This window comes from Haliotis asinina, chromosome 9, assembly GCF_037392515.1.
Source record: "Haliotis asinina isolate JCU_RB_2024 chromosome 9, JCU_Hal_asi_v2, whole genome shotgun sequence".
Taxonomy (NCBI): domain Eukaryota; kingdom Metazoa; phylum Mollusca; class Gastropoda; order Lepetellida; family Haliotidae; genus Haliotis; species Haliotis asinina.
In genome coordinates this window covers 48,472,166-48,494,738 of record NC_090288.1, presented here as the reverse complement: position 1 = coordinate 48,494,738, position 22,573 = coordinate 48,472,166, and the positions used below count along the sequence as shown (strand labels likewise).

Below are 22,573 nucleotides of genomic sequence, written 5' to 3'. Positions count from 1 at the left end.
AGAAACTGAAGGAGGATCCCTCCTTATTGATCCAGCTTGTAAATTCCACTTAAAGAAGGCTTAGAAATGATTTAAGAACATTTCGGGGGTTTTTTTAATTTTTAGATTGGAGTTTTAATTGTTTTCTCATGCCTAAACAATAAAAATGACATTCTGTGAAATTCTGTTTGGAACTGATGCTGTTGAAATGTCCTACCTTTGATTACTCCATGCTATCCATAACATAGACCACATTCAGTAATTGCTGAGAGTGAGGTTTCTTGAAAGTTTTAATGTGAAGAAAAGTGATACTCAAGAAAAAAAATCCAGATAATTTCTGAGCTGAGAAGTTTTTACGTTTAGTCAAATTTCTGTGGACTCTCCAGTTTATTTCACATTGTTACAGCTTTTGAAACTGAATCTCCAGTCTTCAAATATTGACAAAGTACTTCAAGTGTTTGACGGTTAAATGACAATAATAAGCTGAAAAAAGGTTTGAAATGAAGATCTCTATTTGAAATAAAACTGGTTTGAAATGGCTCTGTGTTGGATTCAGTATGACGCCAGACAGATTGGGAGGATCACAAATGCAATCTCACCTGTCACTCTATGCAGCACATCAGTTACAGCTCTGTTATATATAGCAGGTAATGATTTAGGGTAATCACAGTTCTGATAGGACTTCATACATTGGTGGATGTATCATCTGATTGATGTTTGTCTCTAAGTTTATTGCCACATTAGTTGGTTGTATATCAGAGTTATTAAGTGGTGTGTGTTTCACAAGGATATCTACTACCATTAAATGTAGCATATGTGATATGTATGTAATTGATGGGATTAAGCTATTTGTGAAGAAGGTGAAGCATGTTTCTAGTTGACTAGGAGGTGAGTGTTGTGTAAGTATTGGCTTTATTGATAATGATGCTTTTATCAAGGGCATCAACACAGATCATGATGATTTATCATCAGATCATCAGCAGCATGGATTATAATGATCATTGATTATTAAGGATAATTATCAGCTAGATGAATTATGAGGATTATTATGGATACTGATCAGCAAAATGGATTATGAATACTCTGTGATAAGCAAAATGGATTGTGATTACTCATTATGATGTCAGCAACATGGATTATGATGATTATTGATTATGGTGGATAATGATCTGCAAGATGGATTATGATGATTATTGATTATGGTGGATAATGATCTGCAAGATGGATTATGATGATTATTGATTATGGTGGATAATGATCTGCAAGATGGATTATGATGATTATTGATTATGGTGGATAATGATCTGCAAGATGGATTATGATGATTATTGATTATGGTGGATAATGATCTGCAAGATGGATTATGATGATTATTGATTATGGTGGATAATGATCTGCAAGATGGATTATGATGATTATTGATTATGGTGGATAATGATCTGCAAGATGGATTATGATGATTATTGATTATGGTGGATAATGATCTGCAAGATGGATTATGATGATTATTGATTATGGTGGATAATGATCTGCAAGATGGATTATGATGATTAGTATGAGGACTGAAACATGTATTAGTATCACATAGCTGAAATACTGAGCAGCTTTACCTAACATACAACAAACCAAAGGTTAGTCAACAGACGTGCTTGTTTATAGAAGTAGGCAACTAGCCAATCAGATGGCTCAAGTTTTTAACAAGTGTTGGTAATAAGGTTGCCTGTGCCATAAAACAGCTCTACATGTTACTCAAGAACACATCTGCACCATCAACTGGAAAGGGTTTATCAATGATAAGCTTGCTAACATTTACTTCAGCTCTGATGGCTGCACACATGGAGGAATGTGTGTACATGACTGCAGCTAAATGTTAGATGTACTCAGAGTGGCGTACAGCAGAGTCATGACTTCAACCTCTGAATCACTCATAAGTATGTGAGCGTGTGATCATGTTTTTGTGGCTTGTGACATTACCTTACCAAATGGTTTATGACAATACCCATGTAGTGCCTTTAATACTAAATGTCAGTCTTAAAACACCAGCTTGTTGAGGAATCAAATCAGTAGCTGATTTTTAAGTGAGTGACATAATCCTGTATTGATGGTCTTCCTAGTGACAAGGTAGGCAGCCTTGTTGTTGAAACGTTTGCTTGTCACAGTGAAACATGGGTTTGATTCCCCACGTGGGTACTGTGTGTTAGGTCCATTTCTGGTGTCCCGCACCATGATATTGCTGGAATATTGCCAAAAGCAGCAAAAACGTCAACTCACTCACTCTTGTCAAGCTGGAAGGACGAAGGGGTAGACTACAAGTTAAAGCCTTGACTTTTCACACTAGACAAGTGGGTTTGAATCCCAGATTGCCACCTGGATAAAGTTGTGTAAAATCCATTCCCGTTGTACCCCTATGTGAAATTGCTGGAATATTGCAAAAATTTGCATAAAACCATTCCTCACTCACGCATTTTAGGGGTTAAACCTTTTGTATTCAGTGTTGCAGATGTTTCAGGTCCAAGATTATTAGATAAAAGTGAAAGATAATTTGTGATCTTAAAAAAACATATAATTATCAATTCACTTTTGCCATAATTAAGAATGCTTTTCATAATTAGTACTTTAATTAGTACTGTCATAGTAACTGAAATTTCTTATTGTTTTGAAAAGGCGTGGTTAAAAATGTTATATGTTGAAATGCATTTTTCTTCAGAAATCATCAAGTAACAAGTTATTGCTAAGTTCATGTAGAATTGATCGTGTTAATGTTTGCAGCATTTAAATCACTGTGTTGATGTGAAATATAACACTTGAAACAATATATCATGAGTTTGAATTAATATTTACCGTTGAATTTTATTCATGAGGTCAAGGCAAATAGCAATGCTTCAATTTCCAATTTTAAAATAATGAGCATTTCATCTCTATGCACTACTTGAGGTTGATCTGTGATATTTGAAAATGTAGAAATCATTGATTGCCTCATTTATCAAAGCTTTCCAAACTGTAATCTTAGAAACTTGAAACTCCGACTGCTTGTCTTAGAATGACAAGTGGATGTTTGTTGAAATAGCCAAGGATCAGGCCCATTTCATGTGTCAATCACTTTCACATGCCCTGAGATTTAAAACCAACATGACCACTAAGTACCAAACACTGTTGTTCATTTCAGACTGACAGTTTCATAAGGAAGGATATAGATTGTATGTCACATTAATTTCTCTCTGAGATTGACAGCAAGGATGTGTCATTGTCCACATGTCATCTGGCCATGTGCTGGAGTCCAGATGGAAGAATGGTGATCATTTCATTGCCAATTTCAATGATGGACAAGACATATTACTCTATTAGTGTAGTGTCAGAGTAAGTTGAGGAAGATGGTCATGGTTTGGCGATTCTTGGTGGACAGGCCCTTGGGGAATTAAAGTTAGCAACAGAGGTGTCAAAAAGGGATTCAACTGCTTTATGTGATGTCATGGAGGGCTTGTGGGGTCTTGCTTGCAAGCCAGGTAACTCACACGGCAATAATTTCAAACCTTACCTACCTGGAGTACTGTTAATTCAAAGACTGTAATGGAATGTATTTCAGTCACTGTCAATCTCAACTTGTCACGATACGGACATACAGTGGACCTTGATTGTTTGATAGCTCATCCAAGAAGGACATTGGTAATTTTTAGCTCAACAAATATTGCTTGCTCAGCATAATATAATGCATGACTGCTAAGTTCTAGAGCTAAAATATTGATATGTTAGATAAGGTACCACTGGACTTGAAGGATGATATATTTTTTGTCACATTTGCATATTGGGAAAGAGATTTATGTTTAGATCCACATATTTATTACCTGAATTATGAACTTTGTTATGAGTTTCATATTTAGTTCCCCACTTAATGCATTAAGGAAGCTTCACATTAAGATCATTTTTATATTCCACTACACAAATTTTGGGATTAATTTTAAGTGTAAGTGTAGTTTAGTTTTCAGTTTAATGGTTTTTAGTAATTTTGAGGCCATGTTTTCATAACTGTTTCATGTTATGTCATGGATTCTTTGATTCACGTTTGACCATTTATTAGAATATGATGGCCAGGAGTCTTAGTCAAAAGGTCCCCAAAACAGGTAAGTCAAAAGGGCAGCAAGAATGTCAAAAAGGCAAAAAATCACCTAGTCACAAGGGCCGCATCAATAAGTCAAAATGGCCTCAGACCTCTTGTCAAAAGGGCCCCATATAGAAACATAATGATAACATCATTTTTAAAAGTGTAGTATTGTGATGGTTGTACATCTACACAATGTATACTTTATACATACTTGTTCTGTTTCTAATAGGATGTTTTTGTCCATGTTCAAAAGAAAATGATGATAATGCACAAATGTATGTGCTGGTTTGTCTTGTCCAGAATTTACTAGAGTCCAAAGGAACTGTTCATTACATTCTCTCAATCATTCACTTACTCTTCAGAAAAAAATATATTGTTTTCAAACTGACATTGATAAAACTATGAAATTTAACACTTCATTTCTGCATAAAAACGAACCTTGAGGTGGTGAGATATTGCTGATGAAGTAGACATTATTCAATCAACTATTCAGGATACACTTCGTACCTTAAACACAAATTGATTATAACTGTAATCAGGGAATATTTTGATGAAAGAAATATTTTCTGAATCAGCCGTTTCAGATATTTTTGTAGAGACAAATGTCTTATGACAATCAGGACAATTTTAAAAGTTGTGTGTAAATTATGATAGGCTGTTGTCTACTGTTGTTAAAACTGAAAAATATTCAAAGATACTGTAGACAACATTCAGTGTCCTAGAAAATGACCCAGCAGTAAAGCCTGCTTTGATGTGCTGTGTCATGAAGTTGAAGCACTCCCTTTGATGACAAAGGACATCATACTAAGCTTCTTCCTGGTACATACTAAACCCCCACTTTCAAAAACACATTGTCACACTGAAATCCCCATTTGATAACACACATTGACACCCTGAAACACTGCTTGATAACACCCTTTAATGCCCTGAACACCAGCTTGAAAACACCTATTAGCAACTTTAAATTCCACTTGAATAACATTCATTACATTGAGAATCCCCACTTGATAGCACCCTTTAATGTCCTAATCCCCAACTTGAAAACACCTATTAACTCCTTGAAATCCCACTTGAATAACACCCATTTACATCCTGACCACCAAATTGATAACACCCATTTTAACTCTTTGAAATCTGACATGAATAAAACCCATAACATACTGAATCCCCACTTGTTGACACTGTACCTCAAAATCTCATTTGAAGAACACCCATTAACATCCTGAATCCCCACTTGACAACAACCTTTAACACCTCAAATCGCAACTTGAAAACACCTCTTAAAACCCTGAATCCCCACCTGAGTAACATCTCTTAACATCCTGAATCCCCACTTGAGTAAGATCCCGTAACACCCTGAATCCCCACTTGAGTAAGATCCCTTAACACCCTGAATCCCCACTTGAGTAACATCCCTTTACACCCTGAATCCCCACTTGAGTAACATCCCTTAACACCCTGAATCCCCACTTGAGTAACATCTCTTAAAACCCTGAATCCCCACTTGAGTAACATCTCTTAAACCCTGAATCCCCACTTGAGTAACATCTCTTAAAACCCTGAATCCCCACCTGAGTAACATCTCTTAACATCCTGAATCCCCACTTGAGTAAGATCCCGTAACACCCTGAATCCCCACTTGAGTAAGATCCCTTAACACCCTGAATCCCCACTTGAGTAACATCCCTTTACACCCTGAATCCCCACTTGAGTAACATCCCTTAACACCCTGAATCCCCACTTGAGTAACATCTCTTAAAACCCTGAATCCCCACTTGAGTAACATCTCTTAAACCCTGAATCCCCACTTGAGTAACATCTCTTAACACCCTGAATCCCCACTTGAGTAAGATCCCTTAACACCCTGAATCCCCACTTGAGTAATATCTCTTACCACCCTGAATCCCCACTTGAGTAACATCTCTTAACACCCTGAATCCCCAGGACAGCTGCTGCCTAAGCCTACTATATCCTGAAATACAGGATGAATATGAAATGCTTATTATTTACGTTAACTGATTTGTTTCCCAACTCCCTTTCACAATAAACCCAACAAACCTGGAGGCTCTGAATTATGTTTAAACTGCTTATGACCTGTTTATGTCAAAACAAACATTCAAAATACATGATGAGATTTGTTAAAAAATGAAGTCATTGCTCTGCCATGACATTTTATAATGAGGCCTGGATATTTTTTTGTGGTGAGATTTGTTACAAAGTTGAATCATTGTGATGTCATGCCATTTCTCGGTGAGGCATTTATGTATTTTATTCGAATGAAGCAGAAATAGGAGACAAGCCTTTATATAGAATGACGTAGATGTTCTCAGTGATAAGTGTAAACTGTCTATTGGAGGGAAACAGAAGTCACGCCTGGCTTGTCAGCGATGTGCCCGTGCAATGTACACCGAAAAATGTTAGTTGTGCTACATACATTGATTTATTGAAAGTCAGCGCTGGGGAAGGGCAGAGAATAAACCAGCGTGCTCCTCATTACAAGAGGAATACTCACACTAAACTGCCACAATCACAGTATCTGTGGAATCACGGACTGTCTACCACCACGCTCATCAAGTGGTTAAAATCAGGCCATTACATTGGTGATATTGACGAGATTCTGAATGATACTGACAAGTGTTGGTGTGATATCCATGAACATCAGACAGATATTGGCGATACAGATTTAGTGAGATTTACTTGAGCTTAATGTTGTGTTTTCTGTGGATTACCATAAAGCTTATTGGCCACTGGGGATTTGTGTGCTCGTGCAAATGATGGGGAATAAAGCCGTTCATTGTACATGAAAGAAGTTCTTGATGGTGAGAAGTGGAAGGTGGGATTATAGTGTGCTGACAGTCACTGGTATTCAATTGCTGTTTTATTGTTCATTTATATTCTAAGGAGTATTGTGTTTTGTCTCCCAGAAAGGATATTTTTCTTTTTTCAGATATTGTAATTTGATTAAATTATTATAAAATGAGTTTATCAATGGTGTAAGTTTCATTATTTGATTATAATGCTTTCATCTTGTTGTACATACTGACACAGGTTTCTGGTGTTGAACTTGGAGTATTTTCTCCATTTTTAACAAAACTGTGATGATAAAAACTGTTTAATATGCATTAGATAATGATTTAAGGTCATTTTTTACACAGATTAGTTAACATTTACTTTGTTCGTTTGTTTAATGTCACACTCAGCTATATTCCATCTGTATGGTGGTGGTCTATAAATAATCGAGTCTGGACTAGACAATCCTGTGATCAGCACCATAAACATCGATCTTTGTAATTTGGATATAATGGCATGTGTCACCAATATTTACAATTTATAGTATATCTATAATTGACCTTCATACTCAATGTGTGAAGATGGTTTGTTTGCATGTGTTAGTAAATTAACACGTGTCTGTCATAAAATGAACTTGTCATACCCGAACATAATGGTGAGAACAAGTGATCCATCTTAATAAGACACTTTCACCATTTGCTGTGTCTTTTTCTTAAAAACAACCATCATTCTTCAATGAGTGGCACAAATGGCATTGAGAAGTTAGAAATAGTCCTTCCCTTTTCGGGATGTTTGCAGAACTCTGACAGTTTAATTCGGTACAGAATGACAGGCAGCATTGTATCTTATTAAATAGCCTTTAAGGTGCAATTTCTTACAAATGTGTTTTGTCTCTTTTAGGTGAAACAAGAGCCTGTTGAAAGCTGGTGTCTGCCGCTACGGAAATACATGCCCAGTGTAGAACAGCTCTGACAGATGACTATGGTTAAGTTGTCAATATGAGGACGAAGTCTGGTGGGATTCCCCCTTAACTGTGCACCCAATCCATGAAGTGACTGAAGTGATGTCTCCTACTGTTGCCAGTTATGAAGACCAGCATAACTGTCGTGTTATTCTTCTGTGTGTTGACCTATTGGAGTGATCACAGTGGTGCTTTTGAGCTGAAGAATGGAGACGTGAAATTTGTTGGCGTGAGAAAAACTCCACATGGTCATCCTCAGGCTAAATGGATTAATTCTGGGAGAAGTTTTGTGGATATTCTCCACTCATATGTGCAGAATGGATACCAGACCGTTAAAGGCTTGAACAAAGATGGATTGAAGTTTAAGAGTGTCGCGCTGTTTCGGCAGAACCCTAGAGAAGGGTCAACTCAAGATGGCCGTGTTTCAGCAGACGGGAAACAGAACGTCCCAGTTATTAGAGCCAGCGAATATGTGTTGAAGTTTAGGCCACAAAGCACATGGGGACATATAAAAAATGTTTTGGTAACAAGGTCGAATGACAAGTGGTATGATGGATCTATTTTCACCAACAGAGACTTAGTTACCACAACCAGGCGAAAATCAATATCAGCACAGCAGTTCAGCAGGTCCTCAGGGAAAAGTGGTGAGAAAGACTTAAGTTTTCTGTATGTGAAGGATTCTGCGAGAGACTCATATAGAAACCGTTATCATGAAACCAAGTCAAACAAAGGCTGGGTTTCTCCTTATTTAGCCAGGAGCAAATTCTTCAATGGCCTAAGTGGTCATTACAGAGGCAGGGGAAAGGAGAGGATAAGCCATGGCAACACCAGGAGACACAATGAGATTTCCATCAACTCTGCTGCTTCAAAACGGACAAATTTGATTTCCTTATCTCGACAGAAGCGTAGCATTGATAGTGTGCAGGATGGCGGCTTCGATTCTTCAAGTGTGTCAGGGAGTCAGTCAAGTGTAGGTAAACTGGGCGTTAGCACTAGCCATTCTGATCAGAATTCATGGCCAGACAAGACCAGAAGCTCTAGTCTGTACACATCACCCCCATTTGAAAAAGGATCGATCAACACAGATACGTTTCTCAATAGTAGTGTAACAGAGTCTGAAACCACAAGTAAACAAAGCACTGAATTACCACAGGGCTATAGTTTGGATATGACCACAAATCGCACAGGTAACATTCCAGTTTCATCAACGACAAACATTCCTATAACTGACCCCATTGCTGCTCCTACTACTGCTGGCCATATCAGTCGGTTTGATGGTGTGGATTCAGATTTTCCAGAAATCCTGACAAAATCTCACTCTGAAGTGTCCTCCTCATCTCTGAGTACAAGAAGTCCATCTTCAACTAAGCTGCCTGACCCAGCTACACCCCTTGATCTCCAAATGTCTCCAGAAGAGACCTCACCAGAATTTCAAATTGCTGCAAATAGTGATGTCAGTGGATTATATTCTACAACACTGGGGTTGTTTTCTCTTAGTGCTTCCACTTCAAGTGGTCCAGAGTCCACACTCCCAACAGTCAGTAAATCAAGGGATGGATCCTCCACTGAAGCTTATTCAAATATAGATGCAACGGATGTGTTTGTGGGTGAAACTTCTCTAGCGCAAATTTCCACAACTGCTCAAACTCTGCTGGCAACTTCTGAGACATCTCCTGAACCTGTTGCTGAGACATCTGTTGTACCCATTGCTGAGACGTCTGCTATACCCATTGCTGAAACACCTGTCAAACCTATTCCTCAAACAACACCTGAGTCATCACCACAAACATCACCAAAAACCATCCCAGAGACATCACCAGAAACTTCCCCTGAGACATCACCACAAACATCACCTGAGGCATCACCACAAACATCACCTGAAACAGCACCAGAGACATCATCAGAAACCATTCCTGAAACGTCACCAGAAACCATCCCTGAGACATCACCAGAAACCATCCCTGAGATGTCACCAGAAACCATCCCTGAGACATCACCACAAACATCACCTGAGACATCACCAGAGATATCACCAGAAACCATCTCTGAGACATCACCACAAACAACACCAGAAACCACCCAAGAGACATCACCACAAACATCACCAGAAACCACCCCAGAGACATCACCACAAACATCTCCAGAAACCACACCTGAGACATCACCACAAACATCACCAGAAACCACACCTGAGGCATCACCACAAACATCACCAGAAACCACCCCAGAGACATCACCACAAACATCACCAGAAACCACACCTGAGACATCACCACATACATCACCAGAAACCACACCTGAGACATCACCACAAACATCACCAGAAACCATCCCTGAGACATCACCACAAACATCACCAGAAACCATCCCTGAGTCATCACCCGAAATACCACCACACACATCCCCAGAAAGATCACCACAGAAGACTCCAAAGCCAACATCAGCAAAAACAGAACCACATGTCACTGTAACTCGTCTTCCAATGATATATGTACCCAAAGCTGCTGAAACTGCAACAGATGAAATCACAAAGATAACTAGTTCTAAGGTATCTGTAACTTCCACCCCAGAACCATCGAGTACAACATCAGAACCTGTGCCTGAGGCACACTCACCATCCAGTACCCAGGCAAGTCATGACATCAATCCTGAGGAAGGAGAAGGTGAGGTAGAGCCTGAGGGTGAAGCCACACCCAGCTCTAACTCCGATTCCTCCACAGCTATCCCTATTGCTGAACCAGGCCCTGACTGGGTAGATGCCAAAAAGAAATGGAACATTGCTTGGGAGATCCATCTGTACATGTTAGGGGGAATATTTGCAGCAATATCTTTTTACACCGTCACCAGTGTGATCAAACTGTATCAGATCAACAGACTTCTGAGCAAGAAATACTTCATCACCCTCAACCTGCTCATCTTCATGTTGTGTACTGTTCGAGCTGTGTTCCTTCTGGTTGATGGCTACAATTCCAATCAAACGTTTCATCCAGTGCTCAACTATCTCCTCTACAGCTCGGCCTTCCCTTGTCTGACATCAGCCTTCAGCATCTTGCTTTATGCCCTCCTACAAGCAACACAAATGAGACTTGTCCCACCCAGAGTTCAAAAGATCCAAATCCTAATCGCCATCATCTTATGCCATTTTGTTCTCCAGATCACAACAGATGTTCTTGTAGGAACCTATGCTGGAATGAGCATCATGCTATTTGTGTGCCAACTGTTTTACATCTGCTGGGGGTTGTTCTTATTCTTTGGATATGCTTACATATTCCGATACCTGTATTCATCGGCAGTGAAAAGACAAAAGAACTACCAGTACATGCTTACTGGAAAGACTTACCCAAGTGGATCTGAAAGTTATAAACACAAGTTCACTTTGAGCTTAGCAGTCAAGGTGACATTCATGGGGTCCATATTAGGTCTTGTGACCATCGGGCTGGAAATATACGCCATAGTAGGCGTATATGGTGTTTTCTCGGATAAAAAGCCAGAACCTTGGCCTTGGTGGTTGTACCACACTGCTTTACGACTTGTTGAGTGCTTAATGTGTATTATCATGGCCTACGTGGCCTCGCAGCCATTTCGCTATACAGAACAAAAGACCTGCAGTTTCTTGTGCGGTCCATGTATGGAGATATGTCAGTGTGGAGGTAAAGGCGATGAGAGTGATAAACTGGGTTGGAGTGAGTATGATCGCTTGTACATGACAACCAACAAAAGAAGCAATGGACATACAAATGGGAAGAAGAAGAAAATATATTTGAATGAAGGCACGGACATTGTTCCCATTGTGATACAGCCCAGTACGACTGATGAGTCTCGGCCTCCATCCATGTTGATTATTGAGGATGGATATGTTCGGTTCCAGGCTGAGACGGACATCAACAAAATTGTAGATACTTACGCTAAGACGCATGAAACAGAGATGTCAACATTTAAAAACTTTGATGGAATTGTAAATGGTGCATATATTCGCTCAATGGAGGATACAGTTCGCTTTCAGGGCGACTTGGCATCAACCGATGGCAACATTAGAAAAAGTCGCAAAAGTAGTTTGGCAAGCAGTGGGTTTTTCCGACCACCTTCATCTCTCAGTCTTGCCGATAGCATGGAGTCTGAAATCGACAAAGCCTTTCGAAGTATGCGACAGGACAGTTTGTCAAAATTATGTGCTTCAACACGTAGCTTACCTTCACAAAGCATGTATAGTGTTGACGACAACTTTCATGGACCGGCCATTGATGCCTACTTGGAACAACAAGTAGGTCAACCTAAAGCTGGTCTTCGAAGATCAAGGTCAGCATTAGGAGACTTGAATGTTCAAAAGCCTGAAACCTGGCGGCACAAACTGTTCAGAAGCAGAAGTGATAACTCTGCATGTATCCGAACCAAAGATTTAGACAGTATGAGATATTTGTCCTTGCTTGACCTTGAAAAGCAGCAGGATAAAATTGCAGACAGTGCATCTGGTGATTCAAGTTCCAAAACAGCTGACAGTTCTGATGATAGCTATCTTGAGCATCATCAATCGACAGATAACCTGACAGCTAACCGTGAGGTTGTGAAAAGGTTATTACAAAAAGAAAACTCAGATCCAGAAGAAATTGATGTGTGATGTACAAACTTTGGGTCAATTCTTTCACCTGGAAAGGATTTAAGTGACATTTTTGTAAAATCATATATCATTCTTTGAAAAAACATGTATACATGTATGTCTCTAAGATTAATATTGATTTGAAGGTATTATTGTTTTGGAGAATATCAGTTGATTTGGTTTTCAAGATATTTTCAGTTATGACAATGGTTAAGTTTGAAAGAATGCTAAAAACTTAAGGCTATGATTTAACTATAGCCAGTTCTTGTATTGAGAAAGAATTGTGGCCGATGCAGGCTTTGTTTTAGAAATATCTCATCAGTGTAAAATATGAATTTGTGTAGCAATATCTTCATACTTTATTATCGCTTGGACTACTCAATTAAGGCAGGGATTTATTGACAGATTTGAGATAAAGTTACTGCCCTTTGATTGAGTACTGGAGTTTTGACATTTACATCGATTAACTTGCATATGTTGTATATCATCCATAACTTTTATATCTTTTCACCCATCACTTTGCCTTGAAATCCCATGTATCTATATTCATCCTGTGATCTGAACATGTGGCTGATATGTCTGAGGATCACCATGTTTGTTTTCAGAAAAAACACAAAAGACTTTTTCAAGATTACAAAAAATCGATCATTCATCTTTTCGGACTAACATCATCTGTCATTGTGCATTGGTATTCAATACAAACCATGATATCATTACAAATATAAACTGAAAATTTATTTATCGTCTCAAAAACAAAAAAATCACATAAACCGCATGAACAATGTGGAATGACAGAGGTTCAGTACAATTAACAATAAATTCTTGTGAATTGAGACATTCATTAATCATTGGTGACATTTTGATTACACTTAAAGCAAGAACAGATTGTATATTTTGTAAATATCATTTTGTATGTTACCAAGCTAGTAGTCACGACTAGTCATATCAGAACTCCCCACCATCTCAGTGCAATCAATCATTTACTTTTATTTCAACTTTTTGTATAAACTTCATATCATGCGTTTCTTTACTAATCGGCAGTTATTTATTCTTTTTTACAGTTTTCTGTATTGTCAATACTCAGGAGGGGTGGAAAAATATTAACTCACATATGCCCAAAAAACATTTTGCCATAGTGATAAATAAAATATATCCAAATTCATAAGTTTTGGTAACATTTATCCATGGAATGTGTTTTAGTCGAGTCTTCACAGAAAACAGGATTTAGACAGATCATATCATTAATTTTGCATTAATTAAACCACTTTTGACAATAGAGTTTCCAGGACATGACTGTCATGTAATTATAATTTAGTTAAAAGACAAATTTAATTACTCCTTTAATTTCTACATTTATAGATATTCCTATCATTTTTCAGCCATTCCTCATCGGAAATTGTGAGTGGTGTTTTTATATCTTCCAATCAGTCTTGCAATGAATTCATTAAAACAGGGGGAATTTAACCTGAATCAAAGATGATTGTTAGACAGATCTGGAAATATGACCCTTGATTTTTGGTTTGAAAGGTTAATTGAGCTGGTCTGTCCTAACTGAATACACTGATGCACACTGAAAATGCATAATCATATTTGCAAGCATTGAATATTGTATTTTTGTGCTCTTGTTTGATCTCAACATGCATTGTTTGATTTGGAAACAAAAACAACCAAAATTTTGTGTTTGATAATCTCATGCCCAATACATAGAACAAGATACTTTTGCTAATTTTCAAAATATTATAATAATATGAATATGAGTTTTCAGAGTGTTTCAGTAAATAGGGACATTTTTCATTTTCCTTTATGATATTGTTTAAAGGGAAAAGATTTGATTTTAAATGTTTCTCATATGATATGAGTAAAGCCAATGGTCTGAGGACTAAAGACTAAAATATGATTTGTTTGAACAATGGGTAAAGTCTACCAAATATGCAATTCCATTCGCAAGATTTGTTTTGTATAATTTTGTTGTTTTCCATATGTGGCTTGATCATGTGGTTCACAAGATCTGTTTCCAAGTGAACTAAGTATGTTCCTGGTCTGGGCTTATGTGTAACATCTTAAGCATAAGAGCCTTAAGGGTAAGGAGCTAAGGGTAAAGTCATATGCATTAGGGTCTCATGCATAAAGGTCTATTGTGCAAGGGTTTCATGTGTAAAGGTCTATGCACAAGGGTCTTATGCTTAAGAGTTTTAAGCATAAACTTCTTGTCAGTAAGGATCTTATACATAAATGGTCTTATGTGTTATGATGTAAAACATAAGGGTCGTATGTATAAGGGTTGTAAGTGTAAGTTTCTTATGCATAAGGGTCTTATGTGCAAAGATCTTATGCACATGGGTCTTATGTGCAAGGGTCCTACTTCTTTTTGCCATGTCTTGTATGCACACAAGTCTTTCTTTGTCAAAATGTTATTGACACGTGATACATGTCATGCCAGTTTCATGTTTCAATTTTCATAAAGTTACCACTGTTTCCAGGAGCTGCAGAAAATACCGTTCATGTGAAATACTGTATATTTTTGTATTGACAAGTTGACAGTGATGTTATTCCTTGTCACAATGTCAAAGATATAGTTGATTCAGGGAACAATACTCTATCGAAGCTATGTACGTAACTTGTACATTGCTATCTGTCAAGTCAAATGACGTTTGTTTGTTGTTTGGACAATGTTTTGTACAATTCTTACAATATTATAAGTGACCTGTGAGGTTTAACTGTTATCACTCCGAAGTCAAACAGGTTATTTCCCTTGAGTGTTATTTTTAACGGTCACTTGCTTTTACATTGATTAAGAACAATTATACTGTATTTGACATACTGGACATGCTGTACACTTACTGGACAAAATTGTGCTTGGTTGGTTTGTTGTTTAACGCTGTATTCAGCAATATTGCAGCTGAACAATAGCATACAGCTTTAAATAATCTAAATCATAGTCTAAATAATCAAGTCTGGACCAGACAATCTTATGATCAACAGCATAAACATTGGTTTACACAAGTGGGATATGATAATGCATCTCAACCAAGTCAGTGACACATCATCCCAATTGCACAGATTGATGCTCATGCTGTTAGTCACTGGATTGGTTGTTCCAGACTCTCTTACTTACAGCATGCCATCATTTAGTTGGTATGATGCTGAGTGCAGTGTTACTCACCAACAAAAAAACAAAAACAAAATGAGGTGCTTTGCTGTGTTTGAACTCAACTTTCAGATATGTATTGGTGGTTTGAGTCAGTTGATTTGTTTCATCACATTATAAGATTAGTTTGATGATTGTCATGTCAATTAATTGACTGCCCTCACTTTGGTAACTGTGCTAAATCATTATTTACTGGAGGATTCAGTTCTGATTATTTCAATTTTTGTGACAGATCGAATATTTATCTTAATCAGATCAGATTGATTGGGTTCTGTATGGTACAGTGCTGTTGTTATGTCAAATACAGTAAATCAGATACTTGTCAAAAACATCACCAGTCAACAGAGATGAAATCAGAAGCTCTTATATGGATGGATATGATAAAAAGACAAAAGTATGTTATAATTTCAGAATTATCAGGTCTGTCAAAAGAATACCAGGACTTTCAAAATATTAATTAAACCATGTATTGAATAACATTGTATGTTGATAACATGGATACCTTGAAGAAGATTAAAAACAATAGCATCTTAGTTCACTCACTCACCCTAGCCAGGATACAAACATTATTTGCTATGAAAGGCCTGTGCTATTAACAGGACACTGGATGTGTACATTTCTTGTCTTGTCATTTTAACAGTGTTATGTTTCTGTGTTTGTTGCTCGCCACCTGTTACCTGAGTATCACAAACCTACCTGTGCTGACATTTAATCATCAAATAAATCAAAATTCAAATTTAACATGGGTTTGAATTCTTTATTTTGAAGTTGTTATGACAGGGATAAACTACTGAATAAATTCATGAAGAAAATAGCTTATAAATGAACAACTGACAAAGTGAGAGTTATGTCCCCTTGTCACAGACTGGCGACAATGGTTTTGTTGAAACTGGTCTACTTATCGATCAAATGTATACTGATTCTATAGTTTCGTTTGCTGCATTTACACCAATGATGGTATCATATATATTCAAATCTGAACCAGACAATCCAGTGAGTGATACACCAGCAACAATCCACACCATCATGACAAAATTTGGCATAAGCAACTCAGTAAGTCTGATCTTCCAATGCTCTTATGACCAGGATACAATGCTGGGGTCCCAGTATAGGCTTCTATTTGTAAATATTCTAAAAGGAAATGTTAAAGCCACCCTATTTTCTTATTTCTTGAGTGGCATGACAAATGAAATAACATCTAAGTTACAATAGCCCATCTCAGGGTGGCCATTGGATGATGTAATGTAAACCAGGGGTTTGAAGCGTCACCCCCAAACTATTTGGGGATCATCTTGCATTACCCCCATTGACTTCTCTTTAAACTAAGGGTCAATGGGGGTAGCTGAGTGGTTAAATCTTGCACTCATCATGCCAAAAACCAGGGTTTGATTCCCCACATGGATACAATGTGTGAAGCCCATTTCTGGTGTTCCCAGCCATGAAATTGCTGAAATATTGTTAAAATGCATTAAAACTAAATTCACTTTCTCACCCTCATCAACCTGATCCCAATACCTGAGTTTTGTGCCTGGTTTAAAGGGCATACAGTTAAATACTGGAAAAAACAGTATCATACCTCGCACCAGTATATTAATCCTAGGATTTTTATTACTGTATTTAAGTATTTTGATGTGCAGTTTCCAAATATTGTCAGTGTAGTGACCAAATGGATACTATTTCCTAATCGCATCATACCAAAAGTTGAATGATGGAACTTGATGTTACCCTGCCCAAGAACTCAGCAGCAAAGGGAAGTAAAAAGGTTTGATCAGCGTTGTTGTACTCAATCACAGTGAAACCCTCTCTCTCCCTCTCTCTCTCTCTCTCTCTCTGTCTCTCCCTTGCCCCTATAAATTTCAACCTAACATTATCAAAATCAGATAAATTATCAAAATTAAAAGATAAATTACCTCATTTATTCAACTTAATTACCTAATATGCTGCGTAGTTGTATAGTTTAACATTTGAAATGGAAACTCACAATTGGCGTAATTTCACTTAAGGAAGTGAAACTGTCCAAATAACTTCTCCAGAAATTGAGGTATGTGAATGTCAAACAACATTCTATTTGTGAAGAATGTTGGTTTTCTCTAAATTCCTCTAGTCATTAATTTGCTTAAAGGCAGTTAGCATTCCTGATACAAAGTAATTCATATGCAATATGTTGATAAGGGATTAATATGTTAAGAATGTTGAACTGACTCATGTCCATTAATATTTGACCTTCCTGATGGAGACTAATTGACCAGCATTTGACCAATGAAATAATGAGAGATCATTCACTGCTGCCCACAGGTGATTACTTCCTGCTATGTACATAGCACCTGTCCATCATTCTCCTTGGTTGTATATATCATGTACTGACTGGTGACAGGTGTGCAATATGTCATGTTTTCAATGACTCAAAGGTCTTTATCAGACAACCACATGAGTCATTGGCAAGACATTTAAAAATAAATAAATAAATATTGGTAACATAAGAGAGTCCTTGAAAACTCACCCCAAGAAACAACATCTTTCACTCTATGGAAACCAAAAGGCAAAAACAACATCAGCACAAACAGAAAACACGTTTTAGGTAAAAATGCACACATTTGGGAACATATGATTTTACGTAGCTTATCGCAATATTCCAGCAATGTCATGGCGCAGGACACAAGAAATTGTACCGCTGTAGGGAATTGAACTGGGTCTTTAGCGTGACAAGCAGACGTTTTTAACTAATAGGCTACCCCACTGCCCAAAGAAAAGATGTATTTATTGATCATGCATTTAGAGACGAAACTACACTTTCCTGAAAACATATACCTGCCATTTTACAAGAAATGTCAAATGTCCTCTATTTTGTCTCTAATCTCCACGCGACCAAGTACAGATGACATTTCTTTCTATCCATATTCCGGTGGCCACCTCCGGCGTTGTCCCGATTCTGGAGCCCAGAAGTGATTGTTGATTACATGGCATTTGTACAAGGTCACATGAGGACACAAATTCCGATTCGTTGTCTCGCTGCAGGCGAAATATTCAGACCAACATATATGCTGATCACGCAAACCTGCATTTACCATAGATTCCTCATTAAACTAACTACAGTCGTGTTTGTTCGTGGACTCCATACCTTGAATTGGTGAAATTACTTTTGTATTTCCAAACAAACACAAACTGCACAAATCAGCAATTCAACTTGCAGGGACATGTGAAGACGCGTGCTTGAATATGCCCCGAGCAATCTAGCTGTTGCTTCTTGGGGTACATGTCACTGTCGTCTGGCACTGCAAATCACTGGGCGGAGTTGCGTCATTGGGCGTTCCAGATGGAGGTGGTCCGTGTCTTCGGGATGACGATAGAATGCTTTAACCACTAGGCTACAACAGCTAACCGCCAGCAGCATAATGTTCGCGGGTTCTAAGTTCGCAGGCACAGCAACTCTGCTCTCTGGGGTTCAAAGTGATTGAACCCGCTTGTAGTTTAGAAGCGATTCAAATATATCTATCGGCCTTGCTCAGGAACTGACTTATCCCAACTACCCGGGAAGAGCAGAGCGTTACTTATCGTATCAACCACTGGTTTGCAAGTCAATGTAGACTCATCACACAAATGCCACTACGATATAACGCAAATATTACTCGCGGACGAATTACAATCAATGCAACTCTCAAATTTCAAATGATTTTGATTCTTTCATGCACCCAAAGGCAATCCATTAAATCAAATTGTTCAAGCAGTGTTTGACATTAAAAATAAAAATGCCAGGCTACCATCAGGACCCACTCACTTGAGAAGGTGCACTAAACTCTTCAGGTCATCGGGACGGTGGGGTGGTAGCCCAATGGTTAAAGCATTCACTCTTCACGCCGAAGACCCGGGTTCGATTCTCCACATGGCTATACAGAGTGAATCTCATTTCTGGTGTCTCCTGCCCTGGTATTGCTGGAATGTTGCTAGAAACGTCGTAAAACCCAAGTCATACACTCTTCAGGCTATTATTTAACACTCCAAATAACACATGGAAGCTGTAACGTTTGACAAAATTTACTGAAGGACATAACGACGCATGCGCATTTAAAACTGTATACAGGACATTGATCTACGGGCAAGCGTGTATTTCGAACACTGTATTGAAGACAATACGGTACATCAGCAACCTCAAAAGACAGGCTCCATCAAATCTGCGTCTTCTGTCTAACTGACGACATTACCACGAGACATGTACAATGTACTTATCTCCACGAAGCTGATGTCGATGGCCGTATACGATGAATTATGCATGGCGGTATTCAGTGTATGCCGCGACGTCAATAACGTCGCAAGATTGGCACCCCAACCTCGTCATGCCCTCTGGTGGCCACTAACTCACAAAATGTACTCACGGTCGGGGCAATGATGTATACAGACCTGAGAAAACATCAGCCATGTCTGTCAGCCAAATAGTCACTTGTTACGTCTCAAATCTGATATTGGAGTTATTTTCGATTAATTCGCGTGGCCTCGTTCCTTCGGTGCCTGTGGCTGACAGTCATTTAGCACCCATGGTCGTTCTTACAAATCTACATTAATACTATCAAACTGATCTGATTAACATCGACAGTAAATCATGGCAAAGTCTAATATAATTGTATATCGCCGCTCAGCTTTGTGCTTCGGTTTGGTTGAGTTAGAAAAGTGAGCGAGTGAATGAGTGAGTTTTGTTTAACGCCGCCTTTACGGGTGTGGGGAGAACACAATGCAGAAATGGACTTCACCAGAAATGGACTTAACAAACTGTACACATGTGGGGAATCGAACCAGGGTTTTCGCGTGACGAGCGAGCGCTTAACCACAAAACTACCCCATCGCTCCTCTTTGAGTAAGAATAGACAGACAGATATACGCCAACACATACAAGCTAAACAAACAAATGATATGGAGTGAAAATTACAAAATATTACAACATTCCTACTCCTAAGACATAATCAACTCGGATTTAACATGCCATGTAAAAGTGTGCCTATCAACATCAATTTTGATGCATTGAAAGCGTTTTAGAGTGTATTTTCAACACTACAATTGTATTCTGTTTGAGTGTGTGGTGTATGTGTGTTTGGTTGTGTGGGGTGGGGGAGGGGGTTGGGATCAGCAGGGGGAGAGAGAGGATCTGGGGATTTACGGTGACGAAAAAAAAGAAGCGGACGTAAAATGTAGAGGAATCATTACCTCTTACACCGTACCCATGTTCCACAACAGACAGATGCCTGGGAAATCTCTCCTAAAGCATGGGCGCTTTAACCACGAGGCTAGCCCACAGGACACATGTCAAAACTCTAGCATATTTAAATGTTTATATAACACAACATTAGACAGTGGAACCAACCACGCATACAGGCCCTGATACAAAATGAAACCAGTAGGCAACCAGGTCACAATAAGAAGCAGGTCTAAATTACTACGGTTTCATTTTCTGAAACATGTAGGGTTAAAGCGTTCACTCTAAGAACCGGATTCGTTTCCCTACATGCGTACGAGTGAAGCCAATTTCTGGTGTCCCCAACCGTGATATTGCTGGAATATTTCTACAAGCGGCGTAAAAGCATATTCACTCACTCACTCACTCACTGTAATATATGTTGTTGTTTTTTCAGGACGTAGATATGTGTTTATGCTGTCACCGACGAGACCTCATATACTCTATAAGTCGACCCTGCGGCTGTGCTATTTGCGGTTACATCAATGGTGCTAACACTATGGTGTGACTGACTAACCCAAAGCACATGTGTCAAGAGGCTGATTTAGATTGATTTAACAAGCGACGTGGAACTCATTGGAACTCGTCCGCTACTTAATGAACATTCGAGACCCTAATAGACTGTGGCCACGGGGCTGGCTCGGACAATCAGTGACCACTAGTCTAGTTAATGCCACCATCCAGCCGAACAGTGGTCAGACTGAATGTATTCATGAGAATTCTTCGTGTTCCTTGTTATACATGTTATACATACAGCATTGAAACGTATTGATTTCCTTGTAACACTGGCCGTCTTATTCAAGCGCTTATATAAGCGAGTCCTTTTGGTATTCCATGAAAAGGCTTCCCAGTTATGTCTGTTGGCTTTGGCGAGTGTGTATCTAAACATGTCTTCATTTGATGTCTTTGTTTGCTGTCTTTGGAATTGTGATCAAGTTATATTTCTGTCGTTGTTGGCTAACAGTGCGCCCAAAGATGAAGATATAAAGGTATAATATTTTATGGATGACAACTTCTTTATTTCTATAATGCGACGTTTCGGCATAGGCTCTTATACCGTTTTCACTCTTGCTTGAAAACGGCCCAAGAAAAGGTAGAAAAAGTAGTGGAATGTGCCATGTTAGACTACTAAGCTATATAGGACTGGATATCAAGTCAAAACATTGATTACAGAGCAGTCTGGTTCCATGTTTACTGGGTTCGTCCTATTGCACAACTTTGTGCGATAACCAGTCCAGCATTTTCAGACTACTTCATTAAAATGGATTCGTAAGTATTTATCAGTATGATCTGATATGTCTAAGCACTTGTAAATAGTAACACTACACTCCCTCTAATCCTTGCAAACATGTCGTACAGCGCTCTAACAAACGAAAACGAAACGAGGCTCTGCGCTAGAAAGGATTGACCGCCTGGTACGGAACTGATATTATATCAGTCTCAGTGTGCGTTATAGAACCATATCAAATAAGCACAAGAAACACATACCAGTTGTAACCACTGAGCCAGGTGCATTGTGAATCATTTTACGACATCATCAAACAGCACAATCTGTGATTCTTAGTTAATTTATGCTGCCTAAATCTTAGTCTCTCGTACAGACACTGAAGCAAATATAATTAAGAAAGCCCACGCAAGTGTAGAAAATGTGGCAAGTCTAGATTTCCACAGCTTCAGGATGAAGAAAGTCTCAGGGCTCCTTTTCATTCATTATAGGCTCTTTCACTATGAACGTTTTCAATACAATATGTTCATTTCAGAGGTTGGTTATTAGTCTACCC

General features: G+C 38.5%; 1 protein-coding gene across 3 annotated transcripts in view; it reads left to right on the top strand.

The window, feature by feature from the left end:
* LOC137296271 (uncharacterized) overlaps positions 1-16,312 on the top strand; it is a 34,084-nt gene extending 17,772 nt beyond the window's left edge. For all 3 annotated transcript variants that reach the window (XM_067828023.1, XM_067828024.1, XM_067828022.1), the window contains exon 2: positions 7,769-16,312. In XM_067828023.1, coding sequence (XP_067684124.1) covers positions 7,954-12,444 — 4,491 coding nt within the window. In that variant the 5' untranslated portion in view covers positions 7,769-7,953 and the 3' untranslated portion in view covers positions 12,445-16,312. The remainder of the gene's footprint in view (positions 1-7,768) is intronic.
* The last annotated feature ends 6,261 nt before the right edge of the window (positions 16,313-22,573 follow it).